Raw genomic sequence first — 21,201 nt, 5'->3', positions numbered from 1 at the left:
CAATTTATGTTCCAAAGTCTGTCAGATGGCTATTAAAAATATTTTTCTGGTACTTGGTGCAGCATTTTACTGTTAGTTTTGCATGAGAAAATGCTCTAAAAGGATACGCCTTCAGTTTGGAAGTTTGCATATTTATATTCTGTATACACTTCAAGAAATGTGTGCCTATGATCCTTTGCAGTATGGAGATGAAATTCCTGGACCAGAGATGGAAAATGTCTGGAATGCATTGGCCAACAATGAAAAATGGAGTAACAACCTTAGGATAACACTGCAGTTTCTCATTAGCTTGTGTGGTGTTAGCAGCGATACCATCCTTTTACCTTATGTAAGTGTTTGCACTTTATTTACTATTGGTTGCATGGGTTTTAATGAAGAAAACAGCTGTCACCTGTAGAAAACGCTTTTCTATTTCAGGACTAAGAAGTACCTGTGTATTCCCAACCACCCTGTACAAATTAAACCAGGGGAATAAATGAGCCAAGAAACCGATAATTCAAGAAGGGGAATGAGTAGTGAGAACCTCAGTCTGCCAGTACAGCACACCTCATTTCAAGCAAGAAATTTTCCTTGCAAGCAAAGACCATCTTTGCTTGTCTATGCAAGAGACCAGTAACAGGAACTGACCATAAGTTGCCAAAATCAATGCAAAAAAAAAAAGATTTTTTTGTTGGTCTCATAGTTGCATAAAAATATGCAATTTTACATATATATTTAAAATTATATTACAAGACAGAATAGCTGTCCAGAGGTTAAATACCCTACATGAAAAATATAGAGAAGTAAAAATGCTAAAAGCTTATAATTTTTCTCAGTAGGAAATTAGTTTACACCTCTACTAGTTAAATTTTGGAAATCATTTAAACAATTGAAGTTATATGATAAATTCGACATAGCACACTAAAATTTTATTAATATTTGTCTGTTGTACAGATTTAGGTGTTCCTTCAGAAAAACATGCAATTTTAAGAAAGTGCTATCTTCTCCTTTAGGAGAGTAAGGCTTCCTGTGGGACATCTCCAGAGGAACAGCATACCTAACCTTTATAAGCTCTTTACTACATCAGCTTTTGCCTTTGAATGGCTGTCATGAGTTACATAACTGTTCCTGCAATGTGCAAGTCAAACTGTGCAGGATATTGTTATTATTCAAGTTAAAATAAAATCAGGGTTGCCTGAGAAAAGCAAGATAGTCCCATTCCCATGTGCCTTACTGCTCAGTTGCTGTGAGTAAGGGAATCTAAATTTAGTAAATTTTCCAGCTCAATTACGATATGCTGTTTTATTAGTTAGTCTCCTTCTGTTGATTTCCATGAAAGAAATTAGAAATGAATATTGATGTGATTAAACTTATCTAAAAAGCCTTATAAATATGCTTTGTATACAGTTACTGAAATTACACTTTTCTTCAAGTGTTTATGCTGCCTGCTAAGAATAATAGAACAAAGGAAATATGGAAGACCATAAAAAAATTCAAGATGTTGTTCTTGCATCATAGACATCCTGTTGGTTTCCATTTATTTGCAGGGTTTACTGCTCCATTTTATCATTCAGCGCATGTATATGCAAAGGCAGTGGTGCTTAGCTAAGCAAGAGGAAAGATTTTAAAGTGGAATTGCTGTAAGAACAAGCTCAAGGCTTATATTAGAAGAAGATAAAGGGTTAGATCCTAAATATCTTGACGGTAATGAAGATCTTTCCATCAACTGTGAGCTTTCAACACATCCTTCTTCCAAAACTGTTGCCATACCCCAGCTGTGAGCAGTCAACCCCAACTCTCCTTACTATTCATAGCACTTTTCCTTCTTCAGAGTCTCTCCAAACCCCTTTATATCAAAGCTTTGGCCCTCACAGGCCTGTCATCCTCCAGGACAGGACAGTCCTTCTGCCCAGCACCTACTGTCTTGCCTGTGGGACTTTTCTGCCATTCCTGCCAGGCTTCTGGTTGCTGTTAACAAGACCATCAGGTCTTCATTGGTGATGGCAGCTGACAAGGTTCCTGCGTTTTCTTCCACACTGTTAGTCTTCGTTTTATGATGTTGATTTAAAAGGCTGATTCTCAGATTTTGAAAAATCTGAAAAAAGTCTTCTGCAGGAACTTACAGCCTGACTGTGCTTGCGAGTCGCCCTTTAATTGTATCTTTGTCTGGAGTAGGAAAATACACCGGGCTTATCACATGCATCTGCTCAGTGTTTTGATAATGCCCTGGAGTTTACAGATAAGAAATCATACTTGACTCTGTTAACTATACAAGACTGCTGATACCATAAACATGTATCTCCAATTAGCACGTAGATAACATATACACTTTAGCAAATAAAGATAATTCAAACAGTTTATCAGCACTGTTCCAGCTCACCTGGGCTCAAAAGACCATGCAGTTGCACGATTGCCAGTTTACTCAGCTCTTCATGGATCCCTCTGTGCCCAAGGCAATCACCAGCTGCTTCATGCCTTCAGCCATCTGTTCTGCTTACGTGGGCCCAAGCCAAAAGCATGCCTTCACTCTTTTTTTCAAGCAGCTAAATTCCTTTTTTCATCTTTTATACCTGCATTTTCGTTAAGCACTTTTTTTCCCAGTGCTCCAGTGTAAGTTGCTCAGCAGTTCTTTCTTTCACATGTGTACTGAAGGACTCCTTAAAATATTTACAGTTCAGAAACCCCTTCAGCAGAAACTCTTACTGTAGGGAATGTGACCCCTTCTGGGGTGAAAGCAGTTGGAAGTGGCACCATGAGCCCAACTAGAAATAAGCCTCCAAAAGGAAGTGGAATTGTTTTTGGAAAGTCCCTAGGAGATTATAGAACAGTAGTTTAAAAAAGAATGTGTCCATTTTCTCTACTTAAAAAAAGAAAAAAAAAAAGGGAAGAGAAAAAAAAGGGAAAGAGAAGCACTCAAGAAGTTATTTTAATGGAAGTATTTATAAGAACAACCATAGTTGGTGGGGCCAAAAGGCAGTTCAGTCCAGTGTATTACACTGTAAGTATCTGTTTAGGGACATCCTTAAAAACAAGAAGACAAGCACAGAAGGGTGCTTCCCCATACGGTTTCTCAGCTCCAGCAATTTATGAAACAAGATGTTTCTGAGCCAGAGATAGTCTTTGCTTTTAATAGCTGTCCATTTTTTCTTCAATAATTCAGTCTAGTTTTATGTCAATATCTAAGAAGTCCTCATTGCTGCTGTGCATACAATAAGGTTTGGGTAAGGTCTCGTTAAATAACAAAAAAGGTGTTGCTTTTTTTTCCAGAATATCTGTAAATTATACTCTCTCAGATCTTTCAAATAAGGATGCCAGAAGTCTACACGCACAGTTACTTAGCTTTTTTACCATGTACTATCACTTTGATTACATATATAAGTAGCTACTGAGAATCTGACCTATTCTTTGTGGCTACAGCTACCTATTTTTCATATCAACCATATCTGGAAATACAGGCATGAAATTTTGGGTGGATCTAGCTTTCTAGATGAGAACTTTGCTCCATGCAAGATAGTAAGATTTATGTTCAGTGTTAATCATGTATGCTTAAACTATAAATCCATGAGTATGATTCAGAGTTAAAGCTGATATTCTTAAATATACAAAATTAGTTGGTTTTGTATATGTGTGCTATACAGTTATGTATCTAAACGGATGATTTGTGGATGGTAATCAAAAAACTTTTGGGTATTTAGAACACAGATTTGCTCAGTTGGGGAAGTGATCTTGAAATCAAAACAAGCAGTTGTACTTCTCTATGATCTAGATGGATACACTCATGCAGTTATGTGTCTGTCAAGCAGTAATACTAGCACTCAGTATTGCAGTGTATCATGTATTGATTTCTTTGTAAATTCACTTTGGACAGAGTTTAATAACTGAAATTTTCTTCTCTAGATAAAAAAGGTTGCCATTTATCTCTGTCGCAATAATACGATTCAAACAATGGAGGAGCTTCTTTTTGAACTGCAGCAAACCGACCCAGTGAACCCAATAGTCCAGCACTGTGATAATCCTCCGTTTTACCGTTTTGCTGCCAGTAACAAAGCCTCAGCTGCAGCTTCTGGTATGATCCAAGTATACATGTCAGCTGTGTTCTCCTGCTCTTTCCAGTCTCCTTGTCTTTGAAAAAAACAATCTAGTTACTTTCGCACCCATTCAGATATAAAGGGCAAGTTTCAGAGCCTTGTTGCTCATCTAAATTACAGGTCTTTTTGATTCCTACTGTTGCATATGTTTTGTAAACAGAGGTTTAATTCTCTCAACTATTTGAATAGGATGTTGCCAGTGTTTGGTGTGGTTCAGAGCTTGTATGATGTGGTTCTTCTATCACTAGTTTTTCAGAACAAGAAGTCACTGCCAATGCTGTCATCACAGCAGATACACCAAAGCAACAGTCTGCTGAAAACTGAGAGATTCAATTGTGTGGCAATTTCATTTTCAACGGCCTGAGGCTTTTTCCAAGCTGCTGTAGACAAAACTACATAAAAGTCACTCACCCCAAATTCAACTTTGTCAACATTTTGCCAAATTCTTGAAAAACAATAGATTAGGTCGCCTGAGAATGAACTTAGTTCAAGGAGTGGAAGAGCATCACTATGTTGATCTGCCCCTCAAAGCATGCAAACTGTGGATTATTCATCCATGCAGTCAGGTCCTGCTTTGTAGAGGTGTCAGTGTTCATTCATTTATGCAACTGTTGTATTAGCAGGATGATCACTTTGGCTGGGGCTACTAAAAAAATTAAAGTTATAGGCTTTTATTGCTTTGCAAATACTCTTTGATGTGTGTACCAAGTGTGCTTATTGACATCTCACATATAGGAACCACGTCGAGCAGTAACACTGTTGTAGCTGGCCAAGATAGTTTTCCTGATGCAGAAGAGAACAGAATTGTGAAGGAGACTGATGAAAGGTTTGTGACGTCTTTTTCTCCAAAATGTATGCATTTTTCTGGGCTAAGAGGTAGATCTTGGGCAAAGTTCTTCTTGTTTTGTGGGAAGTTCTGTTGCTTAGACTGATCCTAAGTGGCATTATCCTAGTAAGACCATTTTTAAATGAGCATATGTAAAAAAAAAAAAAAGTATACATGGTTCTAGCTCCTGACTTTTGTTTATTAATACATGACAGAGGAACATCTGTTAAACCTATGCTGAACAAATTGTCCTAAGTAGATTGTGTTTTCATAGAAATTACTTACAAAGGAGAAAGAAAATCAAGTGTATACTAAATAATGAATGTTAAAATCTTTTTTAAAAATCAGTTTTGATCACATCTTTTTATTTCATGCGCAGCAAGTAAAATTTAGTATGCAAGTTTGTGTCCATGACTGCAAGGACACCTGCTTTTTCTGGATAAAGTGTCTTAGAGAGGAAAATTGTGTAAAGTATTTTGCTTTGAAACTATACAGTCGTTTACTACATATGGTACATACTGACAAATGATGAAGGAGTAAATGCAAAGCTTAAAGGCTGTCAGATTCTCCAGCACAGATATATGTATTTTTTCTCTCACTGAAACCCTTGTATTTTTGTAAGATAACTTTGAATACTAATAGCATTCATTAGTAAGTGTATTAGTATTACATTATTAGCCAGTTCTTCCTGATAGTAAGTAGTATCACTTCAGTGGACCAATCCACCTTCCAGAGGTTCAGGGCTTAGCAGTATAGAAAAAGTTGTGTGAGCAAACATTTCTGTACTTCAGAGTATGTGTGTATGTAGTATATAGTTAGATTTCTTTTTAGTTGAGTTGCAGGTAATTTGAATAAACTTCAGTTCCTGGTATACTTTGAATCCGTGTTTTCAGGGTTTTTTATCTTATATAAATTATATAAAAGAAGATTTATGATATTGAAATCTTCCAGAGACTACTGATAAAACTTAGAAAAAAATGTAAAATATTTTTTTAGAATTCATTGCTGGCATTTACCAAAACATTTGTCAAAGACAGTAGAAATGTCAGGTACATCTGTATTTCAAAACTGATCTATCAGTCTTAGAACATCCATTAATATTGACTTCATTCATCAAGATGTATTAAATAATATTTACAGAAAGTAATAGATTGAAAACCAACTATTATCATAAATGTGGGCATTTTTGGAATAACACAAAACTAATCAGACGATACAGATATTTTTATGTTGATGCCAAATGACGTAAAATGGAAGGCTGAAAAGTCTTTGAAGTACCTCTGAGTGATCTGGAAAATTTTGTATGTGTGCAAGTTCAGCTTTATTGGGCTGTAGCATAAATTTACAAGATAATACCGCATTAACTTTTGTTGTAGTGTTTAAATTTTTGACAGATACTATAATGTTATATCAATGCCTGCCATCTTACATAGTGAATCATGGTTTCAATATCGTTCTCTGTTAGAGTGTTTTAGCAAGTATTTTTGTTTAAAAAATCTGCCCTGCTCTCAAGCCATTTCTATGACCTGTATTCTCTACTTGTTTCATAACAGATAGTTTGTCTCTGCATGTTTCTTCATATTTTTTTTCCTTAACTTTAATCTACTTTTATCTTTTTTATCAGTTTAGGTATGCCAGATAAATATGTCAGTAATTGTCAGTTTGTATATATTTTCTAAGGGTCTATACTAAAATACAGAAAAAAACAGATACTGAAAAGACAGAAAATACCAGAATTAGTGACAGAAGATGGCTCGTGATGTGTTTTTGTCACCTTCACAATGAATTTATTGTGCCCCAATTAGATAGGTGTGCTTTGGAAAGAGCATAATATATGAAAGGATAATGAAATGCCCTGCAATATGTATGCACAGTAGTAAGAAACCGAATTTTGCACAGAGAACCTTCAACATGGTTTTGGTTGATATAGTTGTTTTAACACAGTTATTTGTAATTAATTTCCTACCTTTTCATAAGTTTTGCATTTGCATAAGATGTTTTTACATCATCACTAGCGTGAGCCTCCAGCATAGCTCCTCTCGCTGCCACTGCACACCTGATTATAGTGACAGCACAAGAAGGTGGCAGAAACACAAGGAGATCACCAGTAAAGTTTAGTTTGTCGTGGATCCGTGGCAGATTAGAGGACGGTTGTGGAGAGTTTGTTCTGGCTCTCGTATCCTTTGACTCCTCTGCTAGATATGCTCTTGCAGTTGCTGGATTATCCTATTGAAGGGTCATTTGCTGCAGTTCTTGCAGCTTTGATAACTGTATGGGCTTGACTTCAGGCTATTCAGTCAGTTACTGGTTTAGCAGGTGCCAGAATTTTGCCCGTGAACATGGGCTGTGACAAAATCCTCACTGTGAACGTTTTATACCCAGCCCAGCCTTAGCACAGTTTCTTGCTTCAAGAAAAGCAGCCATGTGCGGCAGAATTTCCCCTCTGCTGAAATGTAAAAGCTTGTGATAAAGCAGCACAGTGTCAGAACTTCTCAGAAACTTGCTGCTAGAATCTGTTATTCTGGAAACAAGTAACAGCATGTTCAAATTTCTGTCTATTCCCATTTAAAAGCATATGCATAAGGAAATGCTTTTTTTGTAAAGGAAGTATATATAGCCCTGATGTTTAATGTCAGTGTATTTTTTAATAAAGATTTTTCTTGTATTTGAAGGTTCAGTAATGTAATCAGAGCACATACTCGACTAGAATCAAGGTACAGTAATAGCTCTGGAGGATCTTATGATGATGACAAAAGTAAGTTCTATTCTTCAATTTGATGAAATTTCTGGTATTTGGTGGGAGAGGAAAACATTCTTTTGAGTGGGGGAGGCTCTCTGTTTAACTTCTGTGTAAACAGCAATGTAGCATCACCATGTAGGGAGTGTCCCTATTTTACCTTCATACCTCATTTATTTCCTTTGTTTAACCATGGGCTCAGTCAAACCTACTTAAAGGCAAGGGAACTGAAGGCAGCAGAAGAGAATCCTCCAGACAGTAACACATTGAATCACGCATAGCAAGGTGAAAGACATCCAAGAGCATTACAGCGAGTACTTTGAATTGTGCCCTTCACCAGTATTTCCTTCCAAAACAAGTGCTATTATATGAACATGACAAAATGATTTAGGACTTTCCAAAAATGAGGCCTTATCTCTTAACTTTTCTCTGCTATCTGCATCCAATTGCTGGCTGCATTATGTAAAACTGTGATAGAGGGGAGAATGAAATAGGGCTCCTGAGCACAGTTGTTGTTTCTGCTGAACAGACTATAAATGGACCCTTAAAGCTGAGCAGAGATTCCAAAGGAAACCAAGATATTTCCATCAACTGTTCAATTACAGTGTAAATTTTGGTAGTTGGATTGGCCTAAATTAATTTCTGGAGTGAATCATAAGGAAGCAAATCTACAGAGTTTGATAAGCCCTAACCAAATGTAAAAAAGGCAAGACTTTTTTATAGACTTTCATCTCTGGCTTAATAAAGCTAGGTGAAATAATATAGAGGCCATAAAGTCTTTCCTTGGTGTGAAGGACACCAGTTTGGGACAGCATTTTGACACAGAAAGTCAAGATCTTGTATATTCTTCCAGCCAAATATTTTTTGGCAATGTTTTTCTGCAAAACATTGTTAATACTTTCAAATGCAAAAATATAGGCTGATTTTATCTTTATCCGTAACTATTTTTCATAATAATGAAGTAAAATATTTACAAAATACTGTATACGTGCATCCTGCAGTATTTGTATACCCCAAAAAGTGCTCAACATATTAAACTCAGTGTCTTTTACTACGGTTCTCTTGTTCATCTAATGGCTTTCTAGTGCTGCAGCTACTAAAAATTCCTCAGCAGATGTTAACTGGACCACCAGTGCTAAGCTGCTCTGCATCAGCAATCTTTCAAAACAGAACAATGTTTATATCAGAACATTCTTCACAAGTAGCTGATTTTGATGAGGGTTTGGGTAATAAAATTTTTTTAAATGCTGAAATTTTCTCTTGGTCTTTTGGAATGTCTCCTTCAACTGCTGCGCAAATGTTTTTTTTCCTGGCTGTACCTGCAAACTTTATAGTACTGTGAATATTTATGCAAGGTTTGCTTCTCACAGGGATTCCTTTCACAGATATATGAATACCTACATGAAAAATAAAATTCATTTTACTTAACTACTGACATTTATATAGATATCTGAATAAAAAGGGTAAATCTTATGTCATTTATCATGCTGGAATATAAATAATGCAACCTCCATTAAGAGAGTGCATCTTGCACCCTCTGGCAGGCAGCCCAGGCAGCTAAGGAGTTGGTGGTATGGCTTATGTCTTCTCTCCAGCCTACTTGAACATACAGGCATTGCTGAGGGTATAAATAGGAAACGTAACTCTTCAGCACAGAAACCTTCTTGTTCAGTCAAAGATTGTATGTTAAGGTGCAAAGTACTTCTTTTTTTCTTCTCAGTCCTTACTTAAACCCATGAAAACGTAAGTGAGAAACTAGGTCTTAGTGTAGACTTTATGAAGCAGTTTTATGTGAAACACTTAAACTGCTACGGTGCTTTTTATGTGAAAAGCGTTTGGCAAACATTATCTGTTTAATCCTCAGAAGATAAAATGTGCACTTGTTATACTTCGCTACTTTATTAGGTCACTTTATTTTGCTTTATCAATAACCAATAAATAGTCCCCCAGAAGACAAGAGAAACAAGCAGCAGTCTAGATCCTGAAGAACTAAAGCATTCCTTGAAAGACTAACACCAAAGAGTGGAAATGATAAAGTTGGCGTTTTAGTACCAATTGCAGAGGTAGCTACTGTACTGAAGGGTTCCTGAAGATCTGGAAAGCTGAAGACATTTTGTCAAAACCACCTAGTGATGGTTAAAGGAAAAAGTTGGTTCTGATACTTCTCTAGACATCGGAACAGTGTTGTGTTCTGTGGCAAAGCCAACAAGCACCAGGTACATGCCGTAAAATAAAGGCTGAGGAGAATGGTGAGAGTTACAAACCTACATGAAATGCAGAAGGGAAGGAACAAAACAAAACAAACAAAAAAATAATGCTCTCACTGCAGATTCACAAAGGATAGTGCTTAGGTATATGTCAAGAATAGGCCCGGTAAGGATACTTTCCATGGCCGTGTATCGCGGACTGCCAGACATGAGAAATAAAAAATGACCAATGGGAAAATCATGAAGAATGAAAGGGAATAAAATGCAGGAGAGATGAACACAGATATGCAGCTGAGAAAAGACAGAAAGTGATGGAAATAACTTACTGGACCCATTTTATGACAGATAAGAAGGTGGAAAAAAAAATCTACTGCTTATTTACAGAATCATACGTACAGCAGTTGTCCTGCTGAGGCAAAGTTAAATATATATTTGAGAAATTCAATAGATAATTCATCCCTACTGAAAGAAAATTACCATACTGAAGATGTTTTTCACATTCCTTGTGTCCCTCCTAATTCAAGACATTTAATTTCTGCCTTTGTAGCATAGCTCAGCAGGGTACTGGTCAGGAGCTGCAAGAATAAGTCACTGGTACACAGCTCCTTGCAGCAGATGGCTTCCAACAACAGCTTCGTTGGCTGAACTTTCCTCCCATTTTTGAAGAGAAAGTCTGTTGCTTGTTGTTGTGTGATCTGGATCCAAAGCTACTAAGTGACAGCGGGAATTCAGCTGCAGCTCCTACAATTCAGTGCTGTCTGCGTGGAATCTGTTTAATTTCCAGCAGTGTGAAACAGCGATTAAAAATGCTTCACTTGTTATTGAACACAGGAATTTGCAAACCTAATGTCTTCTTATCACGTTATTCCAAACAGCTGAGCTGATGCATTAGTGTAAACTTTATTTTATTATTTCTTCAAAATGGGTAACCAGACTTGATTTAAAACTTTTCTATGCAGATGATCCTGTTTCTCCATACACAAGCTGGTTACTGAATATAGTTGAAACCAAACAGCCACATCCCCTGCCCATGCCATACAATGGAGGATGTTGGGCACCACTTGTGGACTACCTCCCAGAAACTATCACACCCCGTGGACCCCTTCATAGGTGAGCAGTTTCTCATTCTGGTATTTCAGACAGCAAGGTGCTTCCTCTTAGTGGTTGGCCAGCACCAAATCAAACTTTCACACCACTCAGAACATCTGAAAATCACTCTTCAGTTTTCTGCTGTTTTCCTGTACTGATTCCTGCTGATCCCTGTGTTAAAATGCAATGAAGGCTTGCAATTCTACCAGATTTGTACCAGAATGTCTGTTTACAATGTAGGACATCAAGACAAAACGGAAGAGGAAAATTTGTCTTTCTCAAGCTTCTGCGGCTGTTATTCATACCACATTTTTCCCCTGTATTTTTTATTCTAATGAGGCTATGCATATTCAGAAATTCCTCTTTTACATAATTTGTATTGACATTAACAGTGTTCTTTTCAGTAATGGGTACTTACCTGCTTAATACTGTAACTAAGGTACTTCAACATTAATCATATTGACAAATGCTACACATTTGAGAATGTTGAGATTGTTTATTTCTTATGAAATAATAGTTGGCATCTTGCTCTTTTCTCGCCTCCAAGGGGTTTCAAACTGACCCTGTGATTCAATTTCCAGGTGCAATATTGCTGTCATCTTCATGACTGAGATGGTAGTGGACCACAGCGTAAGAGAAGACTGGGCCCTTCACCTCCCTTTGTTGCTACATGCTCTCTTTTTGGGTAAGACCAGCAGAACAAAAAAGAAAGTATTAATGTACTCCAGTCCTTTTATTTTAGTTTTGATGAAGCTGTGGAGTTTTGTTTCTTATTATGATTTCTTTATTATGATTTCCTAAAAAAAAAAAAAAGGCCTGAGGCAATTACAGTTTGTCAGCCTCAAAACTTTGAAGCTTGTGAATATTTTGGCCAATTTCACTCAAATTTGAGAGATGGGTAGAAGTTTGAAGATGACTGACTTCCTAAAACATCTATAATAAATGTAGGGCCCACCTGGGAGTAAGGCAGATGAAACTCATCCTTTGTACGTTCTTGTTTGTGATGGGCAGCTGGCCAGTGTGTATATGTTTTACACGTGGACTACACACACAAATGCCATCTCTTGCCTTTGCGAAAATATTATGTAAGAGAGCCAACATTAATGTACTGCGGAGATAGTGAGGGTAGGACATGGATCACTGGAAAATAAGCTTCATTAATTTCACTGTTAATGGATTACTTCATCATCAGTGTTTTCCATTACATAAGTTTTCTGAGCTTAGAGGCACTCCTGTTTCCCCACTGCTATGTCTGTTCCTTATCGTAACAACTCAGCTGGAGGTGGTATGTTCCTTATCCTAGCTCTTAATATTATGAAAACTGCATGGCGTAATTTTTTAGCACACAGGAGTATTTAGCATTATAAAGCCTCTACGAGCAATGGCTCTGAGCGTGCTGGAAAGGGCTTCCAGGGTTGGTTTCAATAAGAGATTACACATGTATTCTTCAATTAAAAGTTCAATTTCCTTTTGTGGCTGCCCATACCATTTTTTTTTACTACTTTTTATGTTGGTGTTAACTTTTCAAGTGTAAGGGGGAGCTGAATGAGAAATAGCTAACTGTATGTATCAAATCAATAACCATCAACTGATTACACAACCTCTTTATTATGATTTATAACAAGTTACTGTAACTGGCATTTACAGTTAGAAATTCTCAGAAGAAAAAATGAATAACTTAGGAGAGGAATAGTACGCAGCAGGGTGGCTACTTCAGTTAAAACAGCTGTAAGGAGCCATCAGGGAGCCATGCAAATAAACATATGCAGAAACACAGTTGTGATATTAGTAATCCATTATAAAAATGTCTTTACTGATTTGCTTGTGCAATAATGTTTCAACATTGCAGTATTTCATAAGAAACAAGTAGAAATTTGTGAATACCATTAAAGAAAGTCCTTTGGCTATGAGTTTCCAGTTCTCAAATGTGGGATTAAAGTTAAATGCAAAAGCAAAGCGATAGCTAAAATGACATCATAGCCTCCGGGCTTCAAGTTCAGTTTCTCAAGAGCTGTTGCACCTCCTTTGGAAAGTTTCTATATTTTGTAGAAGAGCTCTGTTGTAATGGTGTAAGGAAGTTATACTAAACATGTTAGTCACAGGTATGATAGTGACTGAAAAATAAGTAGTTCTGTCTTGTTGGAATGAGATTGTGCAGGTGCATCTGACTGAAAACAAAACTGGAAATAATATGGTGGCTAGGTGGGGAGCCTGTATCCTTCTGTATATCAGGAGTGGGACAGTACTGTAGTGAAATAGTTTTGCAGTATGCGTGCTTGTTTAATAGGCTATCAGATGGTGTGTAGTGCTGACAGTGAAGCAGCAGCAGACTGCTGGTGTGAACCTGCCTACATCACTAGTGCTACATCAGAAAAGCACCGCTGTTTAAAAACTCTTCTGCAACCATTGTGAGATGAGTTGATCAGTAAGACTACTTTCCTGTGGAAACCTGCCCATGTGACAGAAGTTTACCCTCTTGGACACTCTTCCAAGTTAGAGAAGGGGCCAGTGCTGGAGAAGCACAAAGACTGAACTGTCCATCTCACTTCAAAGTTAACATATCTATGTCAATACTTGAATATGATACTAGGGGTTAACTGGATTTCAGCCACAAGTGCCAATACAGAACTCATCTCCAACTAAAAAAACTTGTTACATCTTTTTCACTCCTGAAAGTGTATGTTAAAACAGGGTAGGATGGGATCCTGGAGGTGGAAGGAAATGGGAAAAGGAGAACAGGAGCAGGGAACTCAAGAAGCAGGAAAAGGGACAGACCCATTGGTGGTGCTTCTTTTGGAGAAGGCTGTGGGCAGATGGATCAAACTGGGAATCACAGGGTATTCAAAGACCTGATGATAGAAGCCAAAGACACACACCTCAAGCATGGCACCATGAGGAGATGCATTTTTGCAGGCCAGGCAAGAAAACACAAGAAAACCCGTGACTTGACAGACCTGTTGGCTGCCGCCCCTTTGAGTGAAGAAGGGGCTGCTTTTTAAAGAGTATATCCTAAGAAGAGAGGAACTGAAGAAGAAAACAATTCAAATTTCCAACACCTAAACACAAGGAAGTATTTATAAATGTCCTGAAAGATACTGAAAGAGAATTGAAAAAAGCTTATTATCACACAGTGATATTTATTTTACGAAAATCTGTTTCCTTTATGTTGGTAACTTGGGATTTATTCAGGTTGTGTTAAAATCTGGGAGTACACAAACAAACAGCATTAGTGCTAAACTGATCAGGGTCTTTTGGTGCTATATCTTCCGTTACCGTTCTGCAGCCTGAGGTAGTGGCTCATTTCTCATGCTGTCTTTCTGGTAGCTGAAGTTCTTTTTCAAGGGATTTTGTCTGTCAGTTCCTTTCTTTATAAATCAGTATCTACCTCATACAGTTTGCACAAGCTTTAAAACTGATGTCTGTGCAGGAAAGCCAGATACTGAGTTAAGCAAGGTAGATACATCCACCACCAAGAATCTCTTATCTTTTGAGGTTTTCCAGCCCTGGCAAATTAATGCTTCAGTGAGACAGGATGCATAAAGGTATATTGCCACACATTGTTTTGAACCTCCTGTGTGGGACCTCAGCCTGGAAACTAAATACACACAAGCATTTGAAGTAAAAACACTAGTAACTGTGTCCGGAAATACTGCATCTTTTGTTTGTTTGCACTGTTGCCATGAACTGCCTTGGAATTTTTGCTATCTCTGGAATGTGAACTTGTTTATTATTGCTTCATATTCAGAGATTGCTGTAACCTTTTTTTTTAGGTCTTGACCATTACCGCCCTGAGGTCTTTGAACACAGTAAAAAGTTACTGCTTCATCTTCTGATTGCATTATCTTGCAATAGCAACTACCAAGCCATTGCATCAGTGCTTCTTCAGACCAGAGAGATGAATGAGACCAAGACTCTGACAGTACAACCAGCATACTTACCTGAATATCTTTATACAGGTAATAAAGCACAAGAAGAGAACATTGCATTGTACTGAGAGCTTTTTCAAAGTAGAATGTCAAGGTTACTTTCCTAAAATATTAACTGTTTTGATAAATTAAAGTCGTAAAGTGGCAAATCCAAAGAGTTACTATAAATATTAATTCCATGAAAACTATCCTAGAGGTGCACCCAAATAATTATTAGATAACTTCTGATAATGAGAAAGCTATCTGCTGTAAGTCAAGATATATAATGCAGAATTTTAAACATCAATATGGCTATTAACTTCCTAACTTCCTCCACAGGGAGTAAGGACTGCTTTAAATGAGGGCAATCAGTCCTCAACCTTCAAAAAAAGAAGAAAAAAAAAAAGAATAAATAATTCCAATACTGGAAGAGCAGCAGAAATATGCAGCTCAGATATTATATTCCTACATTAAATTTTACGTGTTTTATACCCTCCTTTATACCACAGATGCACTTATTTTCTGTCCTGAAATCTGTTTCTGCTTTATGAGGCTTACTTCAGATCTCTGCTGAGATGGATGTTCTGTTAACTTCTAGCAATTTACCTGGTTTTAAGGGATTAGTTGGGAGCAGTTACTTGAAAGCAGCCAGCTAGATTTACTGTTGCCATATAGTGTTATTAAAAGCAAGTTTACTGTTGAGATTTGAAGGAATCACAGGACCAGTGTAGAGTTATGGAGGTAGGCTTAGTTGTCTGGGAGAGGGTGAGGAACTTTACAGCACAGTGACAAATGAAAAACAAAGCTTATCAAGTTAGTGGCATTTTCATCGTTCTTTAGGAATACAGCCAAAAGTAATAAATAGTTTGGATTTATATAGAATATTGATAACATTATTATTCTTTTATGGGTTACAAAAATTTGGTTTTAAAATAATGAGAAAAGAGAATTCAGTATACATATTTAAAATTAATAAATTAATTTGGCCTTTTTAGATTTCAGTCTGAATAAAGTCTGCAAAATTACCTCACACATGAATTTCCCTTCTGACTTGTGTGCATCTCTTTTCCAACACATGTCCATGAATTATTTAATACAGAATAAAATTCACTAATAAGATATTACTGTTTTTCTGCCAAAATGAAACACTCTTTTTATTCCTATCTCTGAAAGCATAATTGGTACTCTGTGTCTTGGCCTCTTGAGTCCAAAAAGATGTCAACACGTTGTATTTGGATTCTTTTTTGATCAGCTAATTTAAAGAGTCAAAGTGTGAGTGAATAGCTATAGTGAAGAATCCTAAATAAAATACTTCAGCTCAGGTTCATTGCACATACAGCCAGGCAACGAAATTAGGAGACTGACTCCTAACCTGCAACAAATAACCCCTTCTGCTCCCTGTCTTCTCACAAGGCCAATTTTTCTGTACATATGGCCTAAGATGACTAGCAATCTAACCTTAAGAAAACAGGTCTTAGTATCTAAATCCAGCTCTGAAGTTGAATGGCAAATTTTTGATCCAGCAGAACTCTTACTCAGTTGTTTAACCTTAATGATGAAAATTTAATAAGAGCAGCTCAGTGTTTACAGTTAAAGGTGTTGAACAGAGGCCTTAAGCGTTGTGTCTTGGTTTCCATTGCATTTGTAAAATTAAGGACAGCATCTTTGTCCTAAAAAGTCCATCTTACAGAGGGCTTTTCTGTGTCCCATTAGCCAAAAAAAAAATCTGTCTTGACTATGATGTTCTTCATTTCACATTGCATTCTGCACATTTAAAAACACTACCATTTTCACTCCCGTTGGTGTTTGAGGGCTGTTGCATTCTGCAGGTTTCTCCTGTGGTTCCCAGTAGAAGGTTTCTGCTGCTGACTCTTTGAAGAGAGCTTCCTGGTGGACACATTCATCTCTAACACTGGCCCATCAGCACATTCCGTCTTTATCTCCTCCCTTTCTGCTGGCAGGTGGCTTTGACTTTCTGCGGGAATACCAGTCGTCCCCGGTGCCAGACTCCGGCCTGAGCTCCAGCTCCACCTCCTCCAGTATCAGTCTGGGAGGCAGCAGTGGAAATCTCCCACAGATTACACAAGAGGTTGAGGACATGGATACCACTGCTGAAACAGATGAGAAAGCAAACAAGTTAATTGAGTTTCTGACAACCAGGTAATGGAGACAAGTAGAGGTTACGTTTGTACTCGAAATGCATGGTTTCAAGACTTCTCTTCAATTATCTGTAGCAACTTAAAAGACTCAAAGGAAAATGTCAGAGATTTTATAGTAATTACGGACTCCCATTCCTCTTTTGTTGATACCTATAGTAGTAGGTAGGAATTTCAAGGCATTACAGTGTCAGGAACATGAGAAAAAATCTTGCCTGATAGCAATAAAATGTTTAATTTACTGATAGTATTATGTTCAACAGTAAGCTAATAGAAAAAGAGTTTTATTATCATACAAGTAGACAGGAGGTACACAGGGCATAGTGAAAGGCCATGGTGAAACTAATATTAACTACTGACTACAGCTGGCAGATCCTAGACACAATATCAAATTTAAAACCAGGGATTTGTTTTTGCAAATGGGATGTATAATTTAAGTGAGAGGTTTTGTAAAATACAGCATAGGAATACTTATTTACTTTATCTTGATCATAAAATTCTCTTTGGTTGCATGTTTTCCAGGCTGTGGCCCTGGAAATATGTAATTGCATTTACAGTTTGCATGTTTTAACTGATTATATTTATTTCAGATAAAGCAATTTTGTACTTTGTTACGTATTTCTTTAAGGGCATTTGGTCCACTGTGGTGCCATGAAGATATCACACCTAAAAATCAGAACACCAAGAGCGCTGAGCAGCTTACTAATTTTCTGCGTCATGTTGTATCTGTATTTAAAGATTCCAAGTCAGGTAGTAATTATTTTTTTTTGCTTCAATAACAAAAGAATATTCTTTCAAGGTCACACTGAATGTTTATCACTCTGATTTAGTAGATCTGCTTATGCAGAAACACAGTGTATTGTATGTCTTAAGAAGGTTGAATGACATGAAATAATTGCTTTAAAAAAATCATGTTAGATTGGACTACAGCTGAATGTTAAATCAAGCATTCCTTCAAAGTTGTTGTTGGAAAGCTTTTTGATTGATTGTTTAGCAGTTAAAAACTCCTCTATGGCCTGTTGGTGAAATAAATTGCAGTTACTAAGTAAATGTACTTTTGTTAATTGCTTTTGGCAATTAAATTTTAGTTTTAATTTATTATGCTTTTAGAACATAGGAAATATACCAAACATGTTTTGAATACTGACACAGACTCTAATTAACAATCTTCCAAGATCAAAGCAGACTGGAGAATCAGTATTTATATTTAAGATCTTATCCAAAGTCTACTGAAGCTACTAGGAAGACTTCTAATTCAGCTTGGCTTTGGGTCTGGGAGTGTTTAGAAGTTACTGCGTTGCCGCCAGTAAGAATAGTGTGTGACTTCAAAATTTGTCCAAGAATTTTAAAAAACTTGAAATCAGATGAAGAATTTAATTTTTTGCTGAACAAAACAGACCTTTCCAGACTCAGAATTTCGGTTTTGCACAGTTTATTTTCTTATATTCTGTGTGAAATAAATATAAAAATTGGGAAACTCTTCCCAAACAAGACTTTTCTGCATCCCCATTTCTTACAGGGTTTGCAAGATGCACTACAGTGCATGCCCTCCCCATTGTGTTGTTTCAGTCTGTACATGATCCACAGTAAGGTCTATAATAATAAAATAAAAATAATAATAAAAAAAGAATGACATACTATTCTTTTGCTTAGGTTTTCATTTGGAGCAGCATCTGAGTGAAGTTGCTTTACAAACAGCTCTTTCAAGCTCTTCAAGACACTATGCAGGTCGCTCTTTCCAGATATTCAGGGCCCTAAAGCAGCCCCTTTCTGCACATGCATTGTCTGACCTCCTGTCAAGATTGGTGGAAGTTATTGGAGAGCATGGAGATGAGATTCAGGTATATATGTGTACATAATGCTTTGTAGTACTGTTGATTTAAGGTATATTTAATTTAAAGCTATGGTTTTAACAAGGAGTTCTGGAGTCAAGTGATGCGAGGTAGAATGTGGCCTTAAAAAAGGGTACCTCTGAATTCACCGAACCTGTATGTACCTTATAAAAGCCTTTCTCAGGCTGTTCAAATCTTATATAGTACTATAGAGAACACCTAGAAGGCCTCTAGTAATTGTTACTGAAAATTATATCTTCATTATGATCATCTTTTCCCTTTTCATATCATTAATTTGTGTTTAAGAAGCCCATCATTCTATCTGCTAATGTAATCTAACAACATGGAGTAGACACCACCTCATTTCTCAAATGATTACATATTTTAGAATAAAGAAATCCACACCATCCATAACAATACAAAACTTACACTAACCTAACTTGACCTAGTCCTCTCTCAGTGAACTGAGATTTTCATTCACTTCAGCTGAACAAACTGTTCAGAGCCTATTAAGAGATTCACGGCTTAAATAAAGAGAACTACTAGCTCTTAATAAGAAATAGACTGACATCACTTCCATATTTTAACTAGGTAATGAAACTGCCACAAGATGACAGTAATATTCTGTCACAATAGCTTGTGCAGAATTTAAATCAGTGACCTGCAAGTCAGAGGTTCTGTATGCCATTACCAGTCCCCTGATGAGACGTGCTCTTCTTGCATGCCTTCATAGATCATTCAGAGGCAGAAAATAAAACACTTGTAGTGACTTCTAATGTTCAGGATAATGGCACTAGTGTGAATGTTGTTCTAGTTTCAGGAGAAATTATTTTCAGTAGATGACTTTGTTTCTTTTATGAGATGTATATTTTTGAATATTCACTATTTTGAGTATCTTTGTTGAAATGGCTAACCTCATGCATTGACAGGGGTATGTAATGGAAGCACTACTTACTTTGGAAGCTGCAGTGGATAATCTGTCTGATTGTTTGAAGAACAGTGATCTTTTGACGGTGTTATCTCGGTAAGAGCCTGTTTCCCTTACTATATCTTTTTTTTCAAATTTTCATAATACTAAGTGCCGTTCTGTAATCTGACAGCATAAAATGATTTGATATGATTGGGATCATTTGTAACCTACATAGAACTAGACTAAGAGCATATGTCTGCCAAATTTTGCAATAGTTGAAATAATGTTGATATAACTAATGGAACCTTCCAATGCGTTGTAAATTCTGCCATGTTACCACTTGGATATAATTTATTTAAATATATTTGAAAAATACTGTCTTTTTCGTACTTTGTGTTTTTGTACTGTATCCTTGAAAACATATCTACAAAAAAATGGTGGTTTAGAATACAGATTTCATACATCCTTTTGTTCTCAAATGAAGTACTCCTCAACAAGTAAATGATCATGGGTTGTTGTCAGTAAAACTAGAGTGAATTTTTTCCCATATGTAGATAACTTACGGATTTTGCCAGAGGTCTAGACCATCTTTATGAGACCCTTGGCCTTAAAGTAGACTATTACACGACGGGAAATTTCAGACTCCTTCCATAACACAGCTGTTGACACTACTGAGAGGAAATTGAATGTCTATCCAACTCCTAATAGCAAGAACATAATGGGGAATGTGTTTAGAAAAGTTACTGTAAGCTACCAAGCTTTACACACAGGATAAAAACCAATATTCTTTACCTTAACACTACTGATTCCATAAAATCCTCCTCAAAAATTATAAACAGTACAGACCTACAGTATTATGAGTTGGGAATAGGGACAGAGAGTCAGGAATTAGCTGTTCTCCAGCCCAAATTTCCCTTTTATGTATCAACACAGATGGTTCATCTGTACAGATAATTGATAGCGATTGTCTAGACTATCCCATGAGGCATAAATCATTAGAATTGAAAATCCTCTGCTTTCTATAAACTATCTTAAAGAGATACTAGGATTCAGGCAGGGGAATGCAATGACGACAAGGTTTCTGAAGGACCTCTACTAGCAAAGGAAGTGTAGGCAACCACAGGACAGGTCTCTTGAAGGTAAAGTAGCTTATTTGTCATTCTGCTTAAGGTACACTGTTTTTAATTCCCACAGTTCTTCACATAGGTCCGTAAACCATTGTACATTTTATCTACATGCTGTTCAGGTTTCTCCACTGATGAGGGCATTTTTAAGTACAACACTGCCATTTCATACCGGCACTTCCACAAGTCACTTCACAGCTCTGTCTCTCCTATCCCCTTGTCATTCATACCTACCGAGACTGTAGGCTGTCCTGCTATGGTTTGGTGCAGCACCACAGGAACCTCACTTCAGTCATGTCTGTGGGCACTTCTGGAATAAAAAAGACTGGAGGCATTAGACAGTTTGAT

At 36.9% G+C, this 21,201-nt stretch overlaps 1 protein-coding gene across 9 annotated transcripts in view; it reads left to right on the top strand.

Annotated features, from left to right (window-relative positions):
- FRY (FRY microtubule binding protein) overlaps positions 1–21,201 on the top strand; it is a 238,728-nt gene that overhangs the window by 174,759 nt on the left and 42,768 nt on the right. For all 9 annotated transcript variants that reach the window (XM_080577411.1, XM_080577405.1, XM_080577404.1 and 6 more), the window contains 11 exons: positions 182–328; positions 3,877–4,045; positions 4,803–4,893; positions 7,566–7,648; positions 10,797–10,947; positions 11,508–11,611; positions 14,697–14,882; positions 16,793–16,991; positions 17,616–17,737; positions 18,641–18,828; positions 19,749–19,843. In XM_080577411.1, coding sequence (XP_080433537.1) covers positions 182–328; positions 3,877–4,045; positions 4,803–4,893; positions 7,566–7,648; positions 10,797–10,947; positions 11,508–11,611; positions 14,697–14,882; positions 16,793–16,991; positions 17,616–17,737; positions 18,641–18,828; positions 19,749–19,843 — 1,535 coding nt within the window. The remainder of the gene's footprint in view (positions 1–181; positions 329–3,876; positions 4,046–4,802; positions 4,894–7,565; positions 7,649–10,796; positions 10,948–11,507; positions 11,612–14,696; positions 14,883–16,792; positions 16,992–17,615; positions 17,738–18,640; positions 18,829–19,748; positions 19,844–21,201) is intronic.

The sequence above is a fragment of the Anser brachyrhynchus genome, assembly GCF_964034855.1.
Source record: "Anser brachyrhynchus genome assembly, chromosome: 1".
Classification (NCBI taxonomy): domain Eukaryota; kingdom Metazoa; phylum Chordata; class Aves; order Anseriformes; family Anatidae; genus Anser; species Anser brachyrhynchus.
Note: the sequence above shows the minus strand (reverse complement) of the source record. Positions and strands in the feature narration are given on the sequence as shown.